Source organism: Chrysoperla carnea, chromosome 1 (genome assembly GCF_905475395.1).
Source record: "Chrysoperla carnea chromosome 1, inChrCarn1.1, whole genome shotgun sequence".
In the NCBI taxonomy this organism is placed as follows: domain Eukaryota; kingdom Metazoa; phylum Arthropoda; class Insecta; order Neuroptera; family Chrysopidae; genus Chrysoperla; species Chrysoperla carnea.
This window is the reverse complement of record NC_058337.1, coordinates 20,003,542-20,021,864: the sequence shown is the minus strand read 5'-3', so window position 1 is coordinate 20,021,864 and position 18,323 is coordinate 20,003,542. Positions and strand designations below refer to the sequence as shown.

Here is an 18,323-nt window from a genome sequence, read left to right as displayed (position 1 = left end):
AGGCTGCAAGACAAAGAGGGAAGATGGTCCCTTTTTTCTCTTTTAAAACGGTCAATAATTAACTTATTGCGTTTCCTATGCTTTTACGCCTCTAAGTTATATAATACTTATAACCTCTTTGATGTAAACTCACCACATTTACCACACCAGTGACCTAGTGATTCGCATGTGTTACATAGCGCTACTGTATTATATCGTCTCATATAGTAATCCCTGTGTGCTGAAACAAAATAATAATAATTATGTTGGTAATATACCACAGGATCTATAATAATTATGTGACGAATATTTGCATTCGCATTCACGAACATATTTTTTAACAATCGCAAGTAACAATGCGAACGGTTTGTGAATGTTTATGAAAAAAAAGTAATTATATACGTATATGTATATAATTAAAAAGCAACTAATTAGTTACATATTTTTTATTCACTTATATTTGGGAAAACTTTTTAATTACAATTAAATTTGACTGCTTGACAAATGCAGTTATAGTAAACTAATCTCAAATCAAAACAAACAGAATTCTATCCCAACGATGTAATATTTTAGGAATTTTCTTCAGATGAAGATGAATGAATGTTAGAGCGCCCAAGTAATTTAAAATAAAAAATGGCAATGTCGCTTTGACAGTTCGCTCAAAAATGCTCGTACGATAGCGCTCGTATGATAACCAATGGTAATACAAGTTTTCATGCTAATAAGTTTTGCACTCGGTGTTTATTTTTTCAGATCATTGAAATTAATCTAAAATTGTTTCCCTCTTTTTCAATCCTCGCTGCAAAGCGATAGAAGATGACAATAAATTTTTGGTATACATACAGTCAAGATTGTATCATTTTAGATGAGATACGCACATATCTAAAATAACATTTTTTTGAAAATTTTATCTGGACGCAATAATGCTGTACTGGCAAGAGTATTTAAAAATTGCTTAAATAAATATTTATCTTATCGGTTTACATCGTAAATTTATTTGATTTCTAACTTACCACATTTACCACACCAGCGTCCAAGTGATTCACACGTATTGCATAACATTGAAGTATGTTGGCTACCGCAATAATTTCTGGCTTCTGCAATTTTAGAAGAAGAAAATCCTTTGAAAACTTCATTTAGTTAATTAGTAGTAGAGTCTTAGAGGTAGGTTAGGGTGAAGATATTGCATTGCGCTTTCACCAGCGGGATTATTGGTAGTTCATTATCGAATTATATGAAAGTTAGTCCCCGAAAAGTTTGTAGATAATTTTGAATATACACATATTACAATATGTTTGTCATTTTCTAACCGTGACGTATCCAAAAATAATACTCTTATAGCTGTTGAATTTGTATAACACTTCTTTTGTAATACCTGAATATCAAATTAAGGATTTTGTAATGTATAGTGGTTGCATAATGTGTAGTAGTTCGAGCGTCGTCAAGACCTATTGAGTGTAATAGCTTAGATAATTTTGAGAGAAAAAGTTCTATAAATTATTGCAATTTATTATGTTTTGTAATATATTAAGATATTGTCCACAGTTCCAAATTGCCTTCTAAAGCCAGCTTGAAATTTTGTGATAATGTTCTTATTTATTGCTCAATCTTGAATTCTATTTGCTACTGCTTTTAAGAATACTTTACTTATGGTGGGTAATAATGTAACCGGTCGATAATTTTTCGAATCTGTTTTTTCACCTTTGTTTTTAAATATACTGCATATATTGCATATAGTTTTCTTTTGCAACGATAGTTTAATAGATTTTCTTCAGTTTCATTTTTCCTAATTTTTCTTAGCTCTATAGTAGCTTCTTTTTTCACTCTACGGCACTCCCCCCGAATCTCCTTTGCATTTTCAATTCAGTATTATCAGATCCAATTTTGGCACATTTGAATTAATTTGTGTCCGTAGTCGTTGGTTTCTTTGTCTTTACTTTTTCTGCTAGGGACATAAACCTCTAAGTATTGCGAATGCTCGTTATGAGTCTGTTCAGGTTTTGTATTCGTTTTTAATTCCTAGCCTCCCTAATGGAAAAAATTTTTGAAGAAAGAATAAGAAATTCTGAAAAAGTCTTAGGAACTTTGAATTTCTCAACTTTTTCGGACTAGTCTAATTCAGAGTTATTCAGAGTTCTTAATACTTTTTTAAAGTTTCTAAGACTTTTTCAGAGTTTCCTAAGACTTAGTAAGACTGATTCTTTTTTCAAATATTTTTTCCACCAAGGCTTGCGTTAAAATCCCCAAAAATTATCCATTCTGCATTAGTATATTTCCTTTGTTGTTTCTTTAATTCATTTTCTAGTTCTCCAAAACATTGCCTATTTTTGTACTCCGAATATTTAGGTGGATTATACACTGCTGCAAATATATATGTTTTTTCTTCCGAGTTATACTTGATACATAATGCCTGATCGTTCTCATCATCAATTCTACTGATTGCATTGGCCAAGTGTGATTTATAATAAACTGCTATTCCACCAGATTTTCTTTCTTTCTTTTTCCATTTTTTGCGTCCTTTTGTTTACATTCATATCCATTTAAGGTTATATTTGTGTCTGAGTCTATCCATGTTTCAAGCAAAAAGATAATATCATAATCACTTAAGTATTTTACAATATCAATATTTCTAATTTTATAAATTCCCTCAATATTCCAAAACATTATTCTTGTAGGTTTTTTGAACTGCTGCTTTTATTTATTTTCCTTATTTCTTTTGGAATGTATTTATATTTTTCAAATCTATTTCCCATTCCCTGTGTGCCAATAATATCTTTTTTGCTCTTTGCGTCTTGATATATTGTTCCTTCTGGAACAATATACTGGCCTAGAACTTTTTTTTAGATTTTGCAGCTTCTTCCATTATTTTGGCCCTCTCCATGCTGCGTTGAATTCTCACTTCTAATGGTAAGCCATCGTAGAGAAAAATGTTTGTACCTTTTAGTTTGTTTTTATTTCGCATAATAGCTTCTTTTGTTTTGTAGTTATGAAAACAAACCTTAATTGGAGCTTTTACATTGGAAATCTTCCCTAATCAGAATATATCATCTATTTCATCTTTGTTGAGTTTCATATTCATTTGACTTTCGCGCATCCCGATCACTTCGTCTTCAAGTCTTCTTTTATTCCTTCGTTAATTCCAAAAATAACATTTTTTTTATTCATTTCAAGTTGGAGATCTATAATTTTACTATTTTGTATTTTCACAAATGCTTCAAGTTTAATTCTTTTCCATGATAACACGATTTTCTTCTTTTAGTTATTCTAATTCTTGCATTACATTCATTTCAAAAGTCTTAATGTTATCCATCATTTTTATCTATTTTATCACTTAATTCCATTTTTAATACTATTTATTCCCGAACGTATACAAAAAAATCACACAAAGATAAAATGTTTATAAAGAAAATAATAAAATAGAAAGATCCTTATGGCTAATTAAATACTAAGAATAAAACTTTATGATTTTAAGGCTCTAAAATTCATAAATATATTATTATACAGATGAATACTTATATTTGCATTCCTACAAAAGCTATGGTACTATTGATCCAATGGTACAATGTGTAACAATGATAATCATGCTTGTTTAAACAACATCTTTTTACATAAATGCATTTTACCTTTGGAAAAAAGGCAGGGTTTTAGAAAATATGGTTTTACCAAAAAGTGGTGAAGCTTCTAGGTGAAAGTAAAACATAAAAAAAGTACAGAAATAAATGGGCTATGATTTGGATTAAACACCAAATCTCTAGAGCTTTTAGTTTAGCGCAAAATGATTTAAATGTACACAATTTTTTTCTAATTGCCCAAAGGTACACGACCAGCTCCATTATATAAATATATACACAAATCGCCTCATGTTTATTTCAATGGCAGTAGCGAAAAAAAAAACAAAGTTTCAAAAATTTGTCGAAAAAACACATGTAAAATTTTAAGTTTTAATAAATTAGTATTTTATAACTTATAAGTGGATCATAGTTTCATAGTTCACCCACTTATAAGTAATAATGTGCTAAAAAGCTAGAATTTAAAAGCTGTTTACTATTAACCTACCACATTTACCACACCAACGCCCCATTGATACACATGTATTGCAAGGTGATATAATTTGTCCTCCACCATAGTAATGACTGTTTTCTGTAATTGTATACATTAAAAAACTTTAGTTAGAAAAAAAGCGTAACTGCAATTGAATGTTTCAGTATTGTAAAAAAAATCTTCAAATAGTATTTCAAATACTTTAGAATTTTCGAATCTTTGGACTTAGTGTAGGCGCTGAGTGAGTTTCGTTTGCATTTACAGGTCCCACCGAACAAGGAGTGTATTTCGACGTATGTTTGTACCATTTTATAATATAAATATATTTTTTGTTTTGTTTATTAATTTTGGTGTATGTATAATGGATAAACTTTAAAATGGAAAAAGCATCAAAATAAGTTGCTGAATTTTGTTTTGTACTAGTACCTATGTCCGGGCTATTTTAGAGAGTCTAACCTTGAAAAAACAAAATAGATACGTTTTTAAAAGACGCAGTTTAATTTAACAAAATTATAAATTCGAATCAATCAAATAGTGTTACTAGGCTCAAATCACACTTTGAAGTTCCCAATGTTGTTCCCACTAAAGAAACTTAGGTATAGGTGTATTTTGTATCATATTTGGTAAAGAACTAGCTTCTCAAAGCTTATCTTTCGATATCAACTCACCGCATTTACCACACCAATGACCCAGCGATTCACATGTATGACATGGTGCCATAATTTGTCGGCCAGCATAATAATTTCTGGCATCTGAAATATCAAAATAATTTTTAACCTTTGAAGTATATGTCATAAAATCAAAAGAGTAGCGAGTGATGAATTCCAAGTGTAGAATTTTTGGTGAAAAATATCTTACTATCCAAATACATCAGATAATTAATATCAAATAGAAAAAGAACTTAAAAAAAAAAAAAAAATTCTAAAAATTTGGCGTATACTACAAAAGTATTACTTCATCGAAAAATGATTAAGTAAAAAAAATAAAAATGAGATGACAAACCTACTGAGTTATGCAGTTTGGATGTATTGTATTTCTGATCCCGAATACCTAAACAATTTTTATTTATAAGCATAAAATACTTACTGCATTTACCACACCAATGTCCCATCGATACACAAGTGTTGCATGGTGCTACAATTTGTCCCATACCACGATAATACCTGTTTTCTGTAATTTGATAGTAAAGACCGATGTAGCCTTTTATAAATTTTTTATTTTTTACTTCACTTACCGCATTTACCACACCAGTGTCCTAACGATTCGCATTGGTTACAAATAGAGGGACAAACAATGGTTTGTTGACCAGTAAAAAGAGACCTGCGATCTGTAAACGTAACAAGTTTTAGTCATATACTGTTTATCAAATAAATCAGGTCATTTTAAAAACTTTAAATTTTAATGGAATTTTAAACAGCTATATAGGGTGTATAGCTAAATTGGCTACATAAGGAAAACTTTTTTATTATAAGGTTATTATAAAAACCACTGCTTTCAAAAATATTAATATTCAGCTAGTCACTTTCTACTTCGAATATACAGAGTGTACACAAATTGAGAAAAGGGAACGGTTTAAGAAATCATTCCCGAGATATATGAGAGTGTATTTAAACAGTTTTGGAAAAGAACAATTACATGTATGGAACGTGAAGGTGGATACGTTGAGGCAAAAACAAACTGAAGATAACTGTTTTTACGTATGTCAACAATAATAATTGTAACGTAATGTAGGAAAAATAAATGTTCTGTATTAGTTATTTTGTTATAAATGATTCAAATTGGCAAATTTTACCCCACCCGACAATTATGTATAACAACAAAAAATTAATATCACAGGCTGAATTCCTAAGAAGCTCATGTATTAGGTTAAAGTTTACGTAAAAACAAATAGGCCAATAGAATAACGGAAAAAGATATAGCTTACGTGTTGTTATCGGTTACAGATCGGCAGTGGTTTTAATCTATGGAGGGGTGTGGGCTCTCACATAATGGACCTGCCGAGTCCAGTCGCCGGGAATGTGGGGGTAGCTCGTTTTAAAAAATTATTTGTAATTTAAGTATTGCAAAAAATGGTCCTTGCAAGGCCCACGTCACTTATCAATATCAATTAGGTTCAGATAGTTTAATCGTTAGAAATCAGATTCGTTCAAATGAGTTTGCGATCTGTATCTTTAAACAATTTACGTAACGTACATATAAACGTCAATAATACTTATAATACAAAACTGACTAAAAATAGAGTACGATGTCTCTGTGTTCAATGGTTCTCCTGTACACAAGAAAGTCGAATGACACGTTTCGAACTACAGCCATTTGGAGTCCGAACATCGTGAAAAATGTTTTCTTTCTACTTACTAAGAGTTTTTTTTTTGAGATTTATATAAGTGTAGATTTGTATTCTATGTCATGTACGCTCTGCGTATCCATATAGACTTACTACTTTTAGAATTATTATAGAAAAAAAAGTATGTACCTTTGGAATTGAAGTTCCATTTTTTGTGTTAATATATTTTTAAGATCTATAAACATATCTTAAAATATTATTGTGATTATTTTAATATTAGCTTACCACATGCACCACACCAACGCTGTAACCTCATACAAGTGTGGCATGGTACCACTTGAGGAGTAAAATAATCATGTCTGCCATCTGTATATGTAAAATAATTATATTATGCAGTTAAACCGTGTCAGTTTTTATTCTTGAAACATCGAAATTTTTATTAAATCCAAAAGTTAAACTGGAATAGCATAATTACACCCTGCTCACGTCCTTTTTAACCTTCATATTTTTAATTTCTATTCCTTTTCCAAAATAGGTGTATTATAAAAAATTTTGATTATACCTAGCAAAAAGTTCGCCTGAGGAGACAAGTCAATAGCAGACATCTATTCAGTTTTAGAACACCCATTAAATAATACCATACCACACAATGGGTGCTTGATGCATGCGTGCTAAGCACTGAGTATGTTTTCTGTGTGTTTCGGTAATTTCGGGATACTCTGTTTAATAATTTATATTATACAGTGATTGGAAAAAAAATTACTTTCATACGTTTTAATATAAAGAGCGGAAATTTATATGAGTATATGAGGCTTTTATATTTCGGATCATTTAACGACAATATCGAAGTACGTTTTTTTTTTTTTTTAATGTGTAACGAAGCGAAGTATCGGGAGTATCGGGTGACGGTTGATTGGAACAGGTTTTCCAAGAGGAATACAACAGACTTATGAAAAATTATTTAACAGTAGTCGATTTTAGTATTTTTTTCACATTATGCGAAACTAAAAAGAACGCGCACACAACAGAGGGGATTTAGACACAATAAATAACAGGAAAATGATAGGTGCTTGTGTAAAGAGTACGTGTAAATGTCGTAATAGGGACATGGACTTCATGCCTCGTAATTTATACGATATATGTTTCTTCTAAACTCCTAAGTTTGTGGGTGGCTGTTTTTTTTTTTTTAATGTAACAAATAACTACTAAAACCGACTACATTTTAATCTTCATGTGTCCGTCAACATTCTACATGATATTGTGTTTTTGCAGTGCTTTTTGAATGGCAACGTTCAGTTTTCTAATTTATGGGCTTAGAAGATTTTTTTGTTTAATTTTTACTGAATATGTTTTTTCATTTCAGAAAAATGCTTCAAATAATAAATGTCGATTTTTAATTTAAAGCAGTTTTTTATCTTTTATCAGTTACGAAAACGAGTTGATTTTTAATCGACCTGGACGTTCAAGGTCTAATCAAAGGTGTATCAGATGCACGCTATTCTATTTTTTACAGATACATACAGTATCTATGTTAGCATAAGTTGCATTACAGTATTTAATGGGGCTATCCACCTGAACTATTGCCAGTATCGCTAACCACTATGGAACGCCCATACTACATAGACTCGTTCGCCTTAACTATTGCTTAAGTTACTATTCTCTAATTACAGTGTGCGGTATGTCGTTTACACCGATACTGACATAGTGATATCCATAAAAAATTTCTTACCGTATACGGGGTTAGAGCTTACACAATTTTTAGCTTTTTTATATAATTTTACTAAAAAATAACTTGTCATATAATAGCTATGGAGGCGGGGGTTGTGGGGAAATAATTTACATTTGTCTAATATCTAACTTGACCAAATATGTTGCAGATTAAGCTCTAGTATAATCTCCTCTAATGTTTGCATCGAATTACCAAACATCCTATTAAAGTCCTTGTCCTAAAAATAAATGCCCCTTCTATTATCGTTTACGAGGCGAGGTTAAGACGAACGTATTGTAGTAAAAAGTTAAAGGAAATAAAACAGGAGTGGGAGTTTGTATAAGGCATTGTTAAACCGATATTTTATATCATAATAAAAGTCTTTCATTGACTTTTCTCCACAAGCACATATTTTTCTAGGTATAAGCTCCCGTAAACCAAAATCGTGAATCAATCCAAAATTCGTCCAATCGGAAAATTTTTTAAAATAAAATTAATGTCTTACAACCAGCATACATTTTATGGAATTTTTATCTCAAAAATAAAAACTTGTCCAAGCAAAGTTATTAGGTAGTCTAACAACACCGAGGTGTATTCTAATATTATATGGTATAAGGAATATTTACACAATATGGACAATAAGGAAACTAAGACATTTGAGTAAGAACTAACAAGTGAATTAACGAAAAAAAAAACCAATCAGTTAAAAAAAAATTCAATTACAAAAAAGAGAAAATATGTCTATGATACAATTTAATGGTGCGATTTCTGAAACACCTATTAACAGTAAACAAATAGCAATTTAAGGAATTTTACTTGACTTAATAAGAACAGTGTATGCATTACATTTAACAGTGTATGCATTACCCAGAAATTGGGTGCATTTACTATTTATAAACTCAAGTTTTATATACGTTTTTAATAGCCAAGCAGATCCATTCGAAGAGGGGTGAGATAATTCTCACCTTAGGCGCAATAGAAGACTATGAATTAGCAGTTTAAAAATTATTATTTAACTGGAAAACATAATAACGTTTGTGCATTATAGCCCTTAAGTAAAGGAGACTAAGGTTTCATTTCGTAAAAGTTGTACAGTAATGAGAAACAATATCCGGAACTGGGCAATAAATAATCTATATATGTACAATGTATACTCAATGTCAGAAAAAATGCTCGTTTTAAAACATTCTAAGTGTTCCTATTATAACATAACATATGATGAGTACGCTTATAATGTTTTAACTGTAGCATTTTTTCTGACAGTGAGTATACATACTTTAAATATGTACATATTTCTCAAATGAATGCTAGTTCTAAGTTTCCTACTCAACCTGGAGTGAGAGACTCTTGTATCCGGGTCACTTTTTAGATACAATAAAACATTGGTTAAAACTATTTCCAGTTTTACAGTAGTAAATAAACTTGGAGACGAATTCTTTTAATCTTCCTTCGATTATGCCCCTGGCGACAAGTACTGTAAGTATCATTTTTGTTTCAATAATAAGGTAATTTGATCTATCAATAGGTTGCCAGACTGTAACATATGGTTAAAAATTTTGTGTAACGTTCTTCAAGTTATTCGAATACGTAAATGCAACTCATTGATTTTTAGATACAGATAACTTCCTTAGCAATCGTCAATGAAGGTCTGTAACGCACAACTGTTCTTAACTCTTATTAAGAAAACACACATATGCCATGACAGTTGCTGGTTCTTACTCTATTGATTAATTTTTGCAATCAGACTAAACAATTTTCTAAAAGTAATAGACATTTTTTATTTCAATTTATACTGACCACATTTTCCACACCAAAATCCAAGTCTTTCGCAATATTTGCATTTATAAAATTTCCGTCTATGAAACTTGAAAACTGGAAATGTATATTACAAAGATTTATTTTCAAAATTACATTACATTAGGTGTTAGGGCGAACTATATATTCTAAAGTAAGAACAGGCGCCTGTTCACTTCGCCTAGGCATAGTGACTGTTTTGTATAGGTAATCTATTTTACTATCGACATGGACAGCCATTACAATTTATTAATGCTTTCTACTTTAATAAATGAGAAACAATTTCCGAAACTAGTCAATAAGTAAATTAACCCGTAATTAACATTAATTGTTTTTTTGTACTGGTAGGTGAGGGGATATTAGTAATGGAATTATAAAATAATGATTTTTCTTATAAAAATTGCATTACTTCCTTAAGAGAAATCAGCACACGGTTAATTTATGTATATTGTCAAAAGGTAGATAGTGCCTACTAATTGTTAGCTCAGTAAGAATTTTTAACTTAATAGAAGTTATTGTAGCTAACAAGTATGCATGAACATTTTTTTTAGACTAGCAAACTTGAACGTCTATAGAAAAATTTTGCGCAAGCATTTTAACTGTACTTAAGTCACTTGGAATTTGTATAAGTTTTGGCTTGTTCGTGAAGGATTATAGCATATTTCTTGATCGAATTATTTTTCTTTTAAGTTTTCTTAAGGTGCTGAAATTGACTGAAGTTGATTTCTTAATGAATTTTAAGGTAATTATTTCAATCACAAGATTGTAAAAAGTGTTTGGTAATTCGATGGGTGCCTTGGAGGGTCATATACTAGAGCTCGTTTGGAACAAATTGGACCAAAATCTACAGGCTCTCGAGTTAAAGCAACTTTTAGGTTTGAGGCTCTTTAGAATGAAGTAATCTGTAATTACGCTTCAGAACTTTATTAAAGATATTCAAAGATTATTTTAGGATTCTCATAATCTGAAAAATTTAATTTCAACTTTGAAAATTTTCCAAACGTTAAACTGCCAATAACTTGAAAACGATGAACTAAACGAAAAAATAATATTCTTTACTAGCTTGGACTAATCATCCGAAAAATTTTTGTCACTCATATACTGTCAATAAATTTTTATGGTAGTCTTTGTGATTGTAGATAACTGATCAGTAGGCAGGACCTGATTTACCATGCAAGCAGAGTTGACACGTGGAGAGGGTGGTAAGAATTGAATGACATAAAAATGACAAACACAAATTATGAAAAAAGCATAATTTTCTATGCCCTACAAGACCGTGAAAGAATTATAATGTTTTTTATCATGTCACAACTTCATGTACAAAGACATGATAGTCAGGAATGGATTCGAGAAATATTTGGCTTTCCAGTGTCCCCTGTCATTCATTCGAGTTTTTGCACAACTTTGTACACTGCCGTTTGCACTCTTCGTAACCGTAACGAATTATTTATTTGCCCTGTATATGAGTATGAGCGTGCAAGTTTCTTCAGAAAATTCACTTTCTATTCCTAAAACTTGTATGACTTGCTATACGGTGAGAATATTTCCCATATTAAAAAGGTTTTTTATTACTTTCGAACAATTCTGATGATTAGTTCGTTCCTTCTAAATGAATAACAAGTTAATGCGGTAAGTGTATTTACTCGAATTTGGTCTCTAAGATTTTAAATCTTATGAATTGTTTATGTGCATATAGAATGTTATAACTGAGCTATTTTTATTTTCTTCCTATTTTGAATAGTTTTTGTTTTCGTGGATTAATGTAGGAGCTCTTTGTAAAAAGATTGCAAAGTCTTGAATCAAATAAAAAAAAGGACTTAGAACACGCCAGGGGCCGAAACTTACGATATGCGTAGCGAAGGAGTAGAATGCCAGTAAGTTCCCTTGTGCCCTTTCTAATACATATACATACTTATACGTAATGTCAATATATCACGTATAAGCATTGTATTAGACAAGGACACAGGGGAACTCACTGGCATTCTTCTCTCTCGCTCCACGTATCACATCCACTTACAGGCTAGCCGATTCCTGTGGCACCAAAATAGCATTAAATAAAGGAGCTATAATAGTGCTCGTGTAGCGGAGTGTGAGTGTATGTGTATATGATGTATGCTTGTATATTCAGTGTTTTTCAGCATAGCTAGCCTTAGGCGTTTTTTTCAAGGAGGAGTCATAAGATAATATAATATATTTACATTGGAATGTGTAAAAAACAAATTTCATGTTTATACAAGTTTTTTATTTTGTTGTATCCGATGGTATTTGGAGTCAATAAATACCTCGAAAATGATAAACTTTGAGTTCCTGCTTCTGTTGTGACACTCCAGTATGTTTAGATCATCCCAGTGACCCTGTTTGTAGAGTATATAATGTTACTTCGTGGGCGCTGGGTGGGTGATTTTAATTTTGAACAATATCCTGAACCGTTTAAAAATTATTAAACAAGTTGCTCAACTTTTGACCATCACTGTACATGTAAAGTAGTATAAAGGTCATTTTTATCAACAAAAAACAGTGGTATGGATGGATGGATGCGGGCAATTTATTCCCAAACAAAAGCATCTAAATCATATCACTTAAGCCAAATGCAGATTTATAGAAGCAAGCTTAGGTCCAAATGAAAGTGTGGCTTAGCCAGCAACTTATAAGATATTTAAATAAAACTTTTCCTACCGTAGGGCCTAGATTCGAAGAGAATCTCGGAAAAGCCTCAGTTTATTTAGTTACAAAAATGTATGTGTGTTTTGTTTGAGATTTATTTGGTTAATAGAAGGTTGTGTTCTATTTGAAAAATACCCACATAATATCTTAAGAAAAGTATTTGGTATGAATTATATTTTTATAAATATTAAAAATATTATATTAAAAAAATATATTCACTTACCACATTTACCACACCAATGTCCCAGCGATACGCAGGTGCTACATGGACTATCATAATAGAAATAATTTCTGTATTCTGTAAGTATAAATTTTAATTTTATCATTTTTTTGTAGCTAGAATATCATACTATGGTATGAAGTTATATTGGATTTTCACTTTTCACGCTATAAAAAAAACAGACAAGTTGCAAGTTTTGGAAACAGTAACTGAAAGACTTTGGAAACAAGAACCTAAAGTAAAGAGCCACCAAAAACTCAAAAAATGTAGAAAATTATGTGTTTTTTTGAATTTCGAACAGAAGTATTTTGGAAACTTTTAGATATAGATGTTTGGGCTCAAATTATATGAAATTTGATCTTTTCTCTAAGCTATTGCACAATCCTACTAAGTAAGACTCTATCTACCGATTTTAATTTGAACCTTTTTTAGGCCACTTTATATGAACATAGAATGTTATACAGATGCACGGCTTCGCCATAATTATGATTGTTAATTATATGCTATTTATTGTGATTATCTACAATTAAATGGCTTTCTGTCTGTGGCAACGTAGCGCATAAACGGATTAACCGATTTTGATTTTTGTTGTTTCGTTTGAAAGGTAATTTAATGGAGAATGTTCTAATTATGTTTTAAGTGCGAGTATAGAGTTCCGTACCCGAAAAAAAATGGGCGATGATCTTCAAATTTGGCTCAGTTTGGAAAAGGCTTTAAGGAAAAATTTATTTTATGTAATTTAATTGAGAGTTTTCTTATATATGTTTCAAGTGCGATTTTAGGGTTCCGTACCCGAAAAATTTGTCGGAGGTTTTTTAAATTTTGTAAACTTCCTTTGTTGATTTGTTTTGACAACCGAATTTTTTTTTGAAAATCAAATAAAATACCATTAAATAGATATCGCTGTGTGGCTGAATGTAATTCAGTGTCATATTTGACATTAATTTCTTAAAGCAGAACAAAAAATGAAAAGGAATAGAAAATTAATAAGACGAAGGGAAATTTGGATGGCTGAACTGGGAATTTCGTCAACAACCTTCAGAATGAAAATCTGTTGGTTATTATTCTTAACTTTATGTTATACTAAAACAAAAGAAAAACACGAAGCTTATGAACAAAAAATACACTAAGTTTATAACTGAGAAACACGTACTCTAAGTTACTCAAAGAAAAATACGCAAGTTTATATGAAAAAACTGCTAACTATTATCTATATCTTAATTTATAACAAAAATGTTGTACAGTCTTTTTATTCAATGAAAAAGATCAGCTGGTTAGGTCGCCCTAGGTAGGTAAAAAGGTTCAATTTTTTAGTATCGCGGCGCTGCGATCTTAAAAATATAATCGGATAGATTAAATAAGAACATTAAAAAAACAAGAAAATTAAAAAAAACAAGTATACAAAATAACATTAAAAATTTACGTATCGCAGAAAAAAAACTTGTATGAGAGTAATTTAATTAATTTAGACTCAAGTAATTTAGACTCAATATATAACTTACCGCATTTTCCACACCAATGCCCCAAGGATGAGCATGCGTTACATGGTATATGGTGTCGACCACCACCGAAGTAATTTCTGTATTCTGTAAATATATAATAAAATGTTAATATGTTGTATACCCTCAGGATGGATAAGAGTAAATTATAAGGTACCTATACATTTCGTTTAAAAAGTTCAAAAATTGTATTTTATTTTACAACAAGTACAAAAAAGTAAAATTAGTGACAATTAGAATAAAAAGCTATCCAATAAAAGAATGACACTTTCAAGAGGTCAGGAATATTAAATGTTGATCCTTAGATTACAAATATCTCCAAAGAGTTAACTTGGAAAGCGTAAAATTATGTACAAAAACGCGATTTTTCATATTCAAAGGATTCAAGATTTATGTAAATGAATTTGGTGGTTACGGAATTTGTGTGATACTGTGATCATTAAAATCTTGTAGCCGAAATTTATTAGTATTGATTTCTTGGTAAACAAAAAAATTTAAAGTTATCATCCCGATTCGGACGTAGCTCTATTATCGACAAATATGATTTCCACAGTCTTTAACAATAAAAGAGTCTTAAGGACGTTCCCAAAAAAAATTAGTGTGTGCAAATATTTAAGATTTGCTTTTCAAATCTTGAGGATGAATTCTGTTAGAACTTGGGAAAATTAGACGAAAATTAAGAGAAAATTAATCTATAATGGCTTCATTTTAATCTATAATGGCTAATAGCTCGTTTTGTAGTTAACCAATCAAAAAATAATTTAAACAAAAGTTGCAGTGTTTGATGGGAAACATCATGTTCTGACATCAGATTGGATAATTAAACTAGCTCATAAAATTATTCAAAATCCGATGACTTATTCTTGAAAAATAATAGCTTTTTTTAAATTTCAGTATCTTTTAAAATTGAAATTTGTATCAACTTACGACATTTTCCACACCAATGTCCCAAGGATGAACATGCATTACATGGTACATGATGACCACCACCGAAGTAATTTCTATTTTCTAAAATTATATGAGTAATTTATGTTAGTATTTATAATATTTCTTAAGTTCCAGTTAACACGAAAACAGTACAAGAAAAAACGATAAAATTCGAATCTGATTCCAATACCTGCTATATTAGAAATCTTTTTTTACTATGTGATTTTGCTTTGGGAATTTCGATGAAACTTTGTAATTCAGTTAGTTTTTTAAATCTATAGATTTCTTTTTGAATATTGATTTTGGTCACTGTGGAAATAACCCTTATAAAATGACTTGATATACAATATACAGTTCTACATCAGTCGCCACAAGGGAACTGATGAAAAATTTTAATTTTTCAAAATTATTTAAATCTAATATTCTATGTAATTTTTATTAACTCACGACATTTTCCACACCAATGCCCCAAAGAAGAACATGTGTTACAGGGTACATGATGGCCACCACCAAAGTAATTTCTATATTCTGGAATCATAAATTAAATTTTTATTATTGTTAATTCCAAAGATCCAGTTAACAATAAAATAATACAAGGAAAAACTATCAAGTTGAAGTCGGATTCTTATTACCCGGCATGTTTTTAATTATTTTAATATGTGCGTTTTTGCTTTGGGAATTTGGATGAAACTTGGTAAATAGCTTCACTACATGCAACTTAGCTCTTCAGTTCAGAAAGAGGGTTGACTTTTTTCCTTTTCCCTTCGTTGAGCCACTATTTCATTACTTTCAGGATTAGAAATACCGTATTTATATCCTGTATTCATCTATACTTCATACGCCCTCTTTTACCGGTAATAGTAACAGAGGATTTTTTTGAGCGAGAGAGGCGCTACTGAAGAGCCTTTAATACTTTTAGCTCATGGGAGCTCCATGCTGTAAGATTCAACGGGTGTTTTTCAAATTTCTTGATTGTTAGGAAGCTAATCAATATAATGTTCTACACATTCATTCGAAAATTTTGTGTCGGGTCCCATTAAAAATCGTATTGTAACTTTTAATTCATTCAGGTATTAGATATATCATCGGCATAAATAAATTTCTTAAATTTTGAGGGTAGTTTAAATGTTTAAGTGTTATTACTCAATACAAAGTATAGCGCTTAATAGAGTCGCTGATAAAGTATCATTTTGTTTCACTGTAGTTTTATAATATATATATAAGCTTAGTGGAGTATTACCACAATGCAACGCGCTTATTAAATTGTTTCTAATAACACTATCGAAACTTATTGAAAATAGTTTCATGTCAGCCTATTCATAAATTACTTTCACCAAGTCATATAATTTCCGAAAAAACTCATGGGGAAACAAAATTCATATTATCAAAGATAGAAGGACGCAACTGTACAATAGCCTCAAATTGTTGCTTTATTAATCATAATTTCATACCAATCCAATTCGATTATATTCAATTAAAAACGGGAGTGAAAATGTGTTAATATAAAAAATATTCTATGAATATCATGACAAGTAGTTTGTATTAACTTACGACATTTTCCACACCAATGTCCCAAGGATGAGCATGCATTACATGGTACATGATGACCATTAATACCACCAAAGTAATTTCTATATTCTAGAAATATATCACAAAAATATTTTATTACTCAAATAATTATATTTTATGGATTACAAGTCGAATAATCCCAGTAAAATAGCACAAAAAATGTGCTTAAATCAGAAAAAATCTCAAATTTATTGACGTGAATAAATTTAATTTTGTTAAAAATTTCGCTCTAGTATCCTTTAGCACTTTTAGACTCACTAAATGGTTCTTCGCCCATGAAAAAGTAAGAAAAAAGTATAAACTGCTTGTTTTGAAAATTTTTTTGAGTAAAATAATTTTCTTAACCGATTCTAAAGATTTTTTTTGGAGAATTTTTGGAAATTGCTTCTATGGGCTTAGCTAAACTGGACAAAAATAGGAAATGGTCCGTAGGAAAGCTCCTGGCCCACGCCAATGATATCTGACTAAGTACAAAATTTCAAAATATGAAGAAAATTTAGGAATTACGATTTCCAATGCACATTCCTTTATTCAAATCTTTATTATTGATAAAATGGTAAGTAATCTGGTAATTTAAATGGGGACTTCTCAAAATAGATCAGCCAAGTTACTCCTATCGACAAGTTTGGATTTTCGCATCGGGTGCCATTTTTATTAGCGATGAAAAGTTTTTCGCAAAATGTGACTCTGCTTTGTTAGAGTTATCCACGGATAGCTTCATTGAAATATAGATGGCAAAATTATTTTAAAAATTTAAACGTTTTAAAATTTCTATTTGTTTTCAAACTCATGCGGGCATGATGAAACTATAAGAATTCCCTTTTTTGCCATTTTGCATGGTGCCCTAAAACTGTACCTATCTGGGGAAAAACTGATGCTACTACTTTTAACAACGTTCCGCCCTTAAAATTCGAAATTAGGGGAACACTTGAGCGAAGACAGGAGCGAACACAATAAATATGGACCACATTCGCCTTGGCCACCATATATTTAAATAGACATATCAATTTTAAATAGAAATAAGAGAGTTATAATGAAGGAACTATACCGTTCGTTAAAATACCGAAGGTCAGTTGGATACTGACTCTTAAAATGTTGTTAGAAAATTTTTAATAACAGTCGGTCGGTGGTACGATTAAGTACCCAATTCTCTAAATGATAATAAATAAAAATATTTTTAAATAAAATTTATCTTAATGAACGCTTTTCATAAGTAATATGTTTTAATTCTTAACTTACGGCATTTTCCACACCAATGTCCTAAAGATGCACATGCATTACATGGTACATGATAACCACCACCGAAGTAATTTCTATATTCTGTAAATATACAATTGATATATTTTAGTTTGCATTTTATTTTTATGGATCGAGCTCAAAAAAAAAAGGAAATTTTATTTTATTTTACATTATTTGAGCACAGGTGAGAATTTGAATGCCACACCCCTTGCTGTTTCACTCATACACCAGCAAATATGTACGGCCAGTGGCGAGCACTGAGATTTTATACAGGGTAGGCAGAAATTTTTAATAGCTACTATATAATCAAAAATACTGCATGTTGGTTTTAGTTCATCGTCATGAAAAAACGATTTTTTTTTTTATGTAAGTATTTGTAACCACAAATATCCATAGATT

At 30.5% G+C, this 18,323-nt stretch overlaps 1 protein-coding gene across 1 annotated transcript in view; it reads right to left on the bottom strand.

The window, feature by feature from the left end:
* LOC123293629 overlaps window positions 1-18,323 on the bottom strand; it is a 49,820-nt gene that overhangs the window by 23,804 nt on the left and 7,693 nt on the right. Inside the window, exons 7-18 of the mRNA XM_044874543.1 lie at window positions 17,925-18,005; window positions 16,668-16,754; window positions 15,564-15,644; window positions 15,117-15,197; window positions 14,193-14,276; window positions 12,694-12,768; window positions 5,255-5,347; window positions 5,107-5,190; window positions 4,689-4,772; window positions 4,036-4,119; window positions 993-1,076; window positions 134-220 (exon numbers count right to left, since the gene is read on the bottom strand). Of these exons, the coding sequence (XP_044730478.1) occupies window positions 134-220; window positions 993-1,076; window positions 4,036-4,119; window positions 4,689-4,772; window positions 5,107-5,190; window positions 5,255-5,347; window positions 12,694-12,768; window positions 14,193-14,276; window positions 15,117-15,197; window positions 15,564-15,644; window positions 16,668-16,754; window positions 17,925-18,005 (1,005 nt within the window). The remainder of the gene's footprint in view (window positions 1-133; window positions 221-992; window positions 1,077-4,035; window positions 4,120-4,688; window positions 4,773-5,106; window positions 5,191-5,254; window positions 5,348-12,693; window positions 12,769-14,192; window positions 14,277-15,116; window positions 15,198-15,563; window positions 15,645-16,667; window positions 16,755-17,924; window positions 18,006-18,323) is intronic.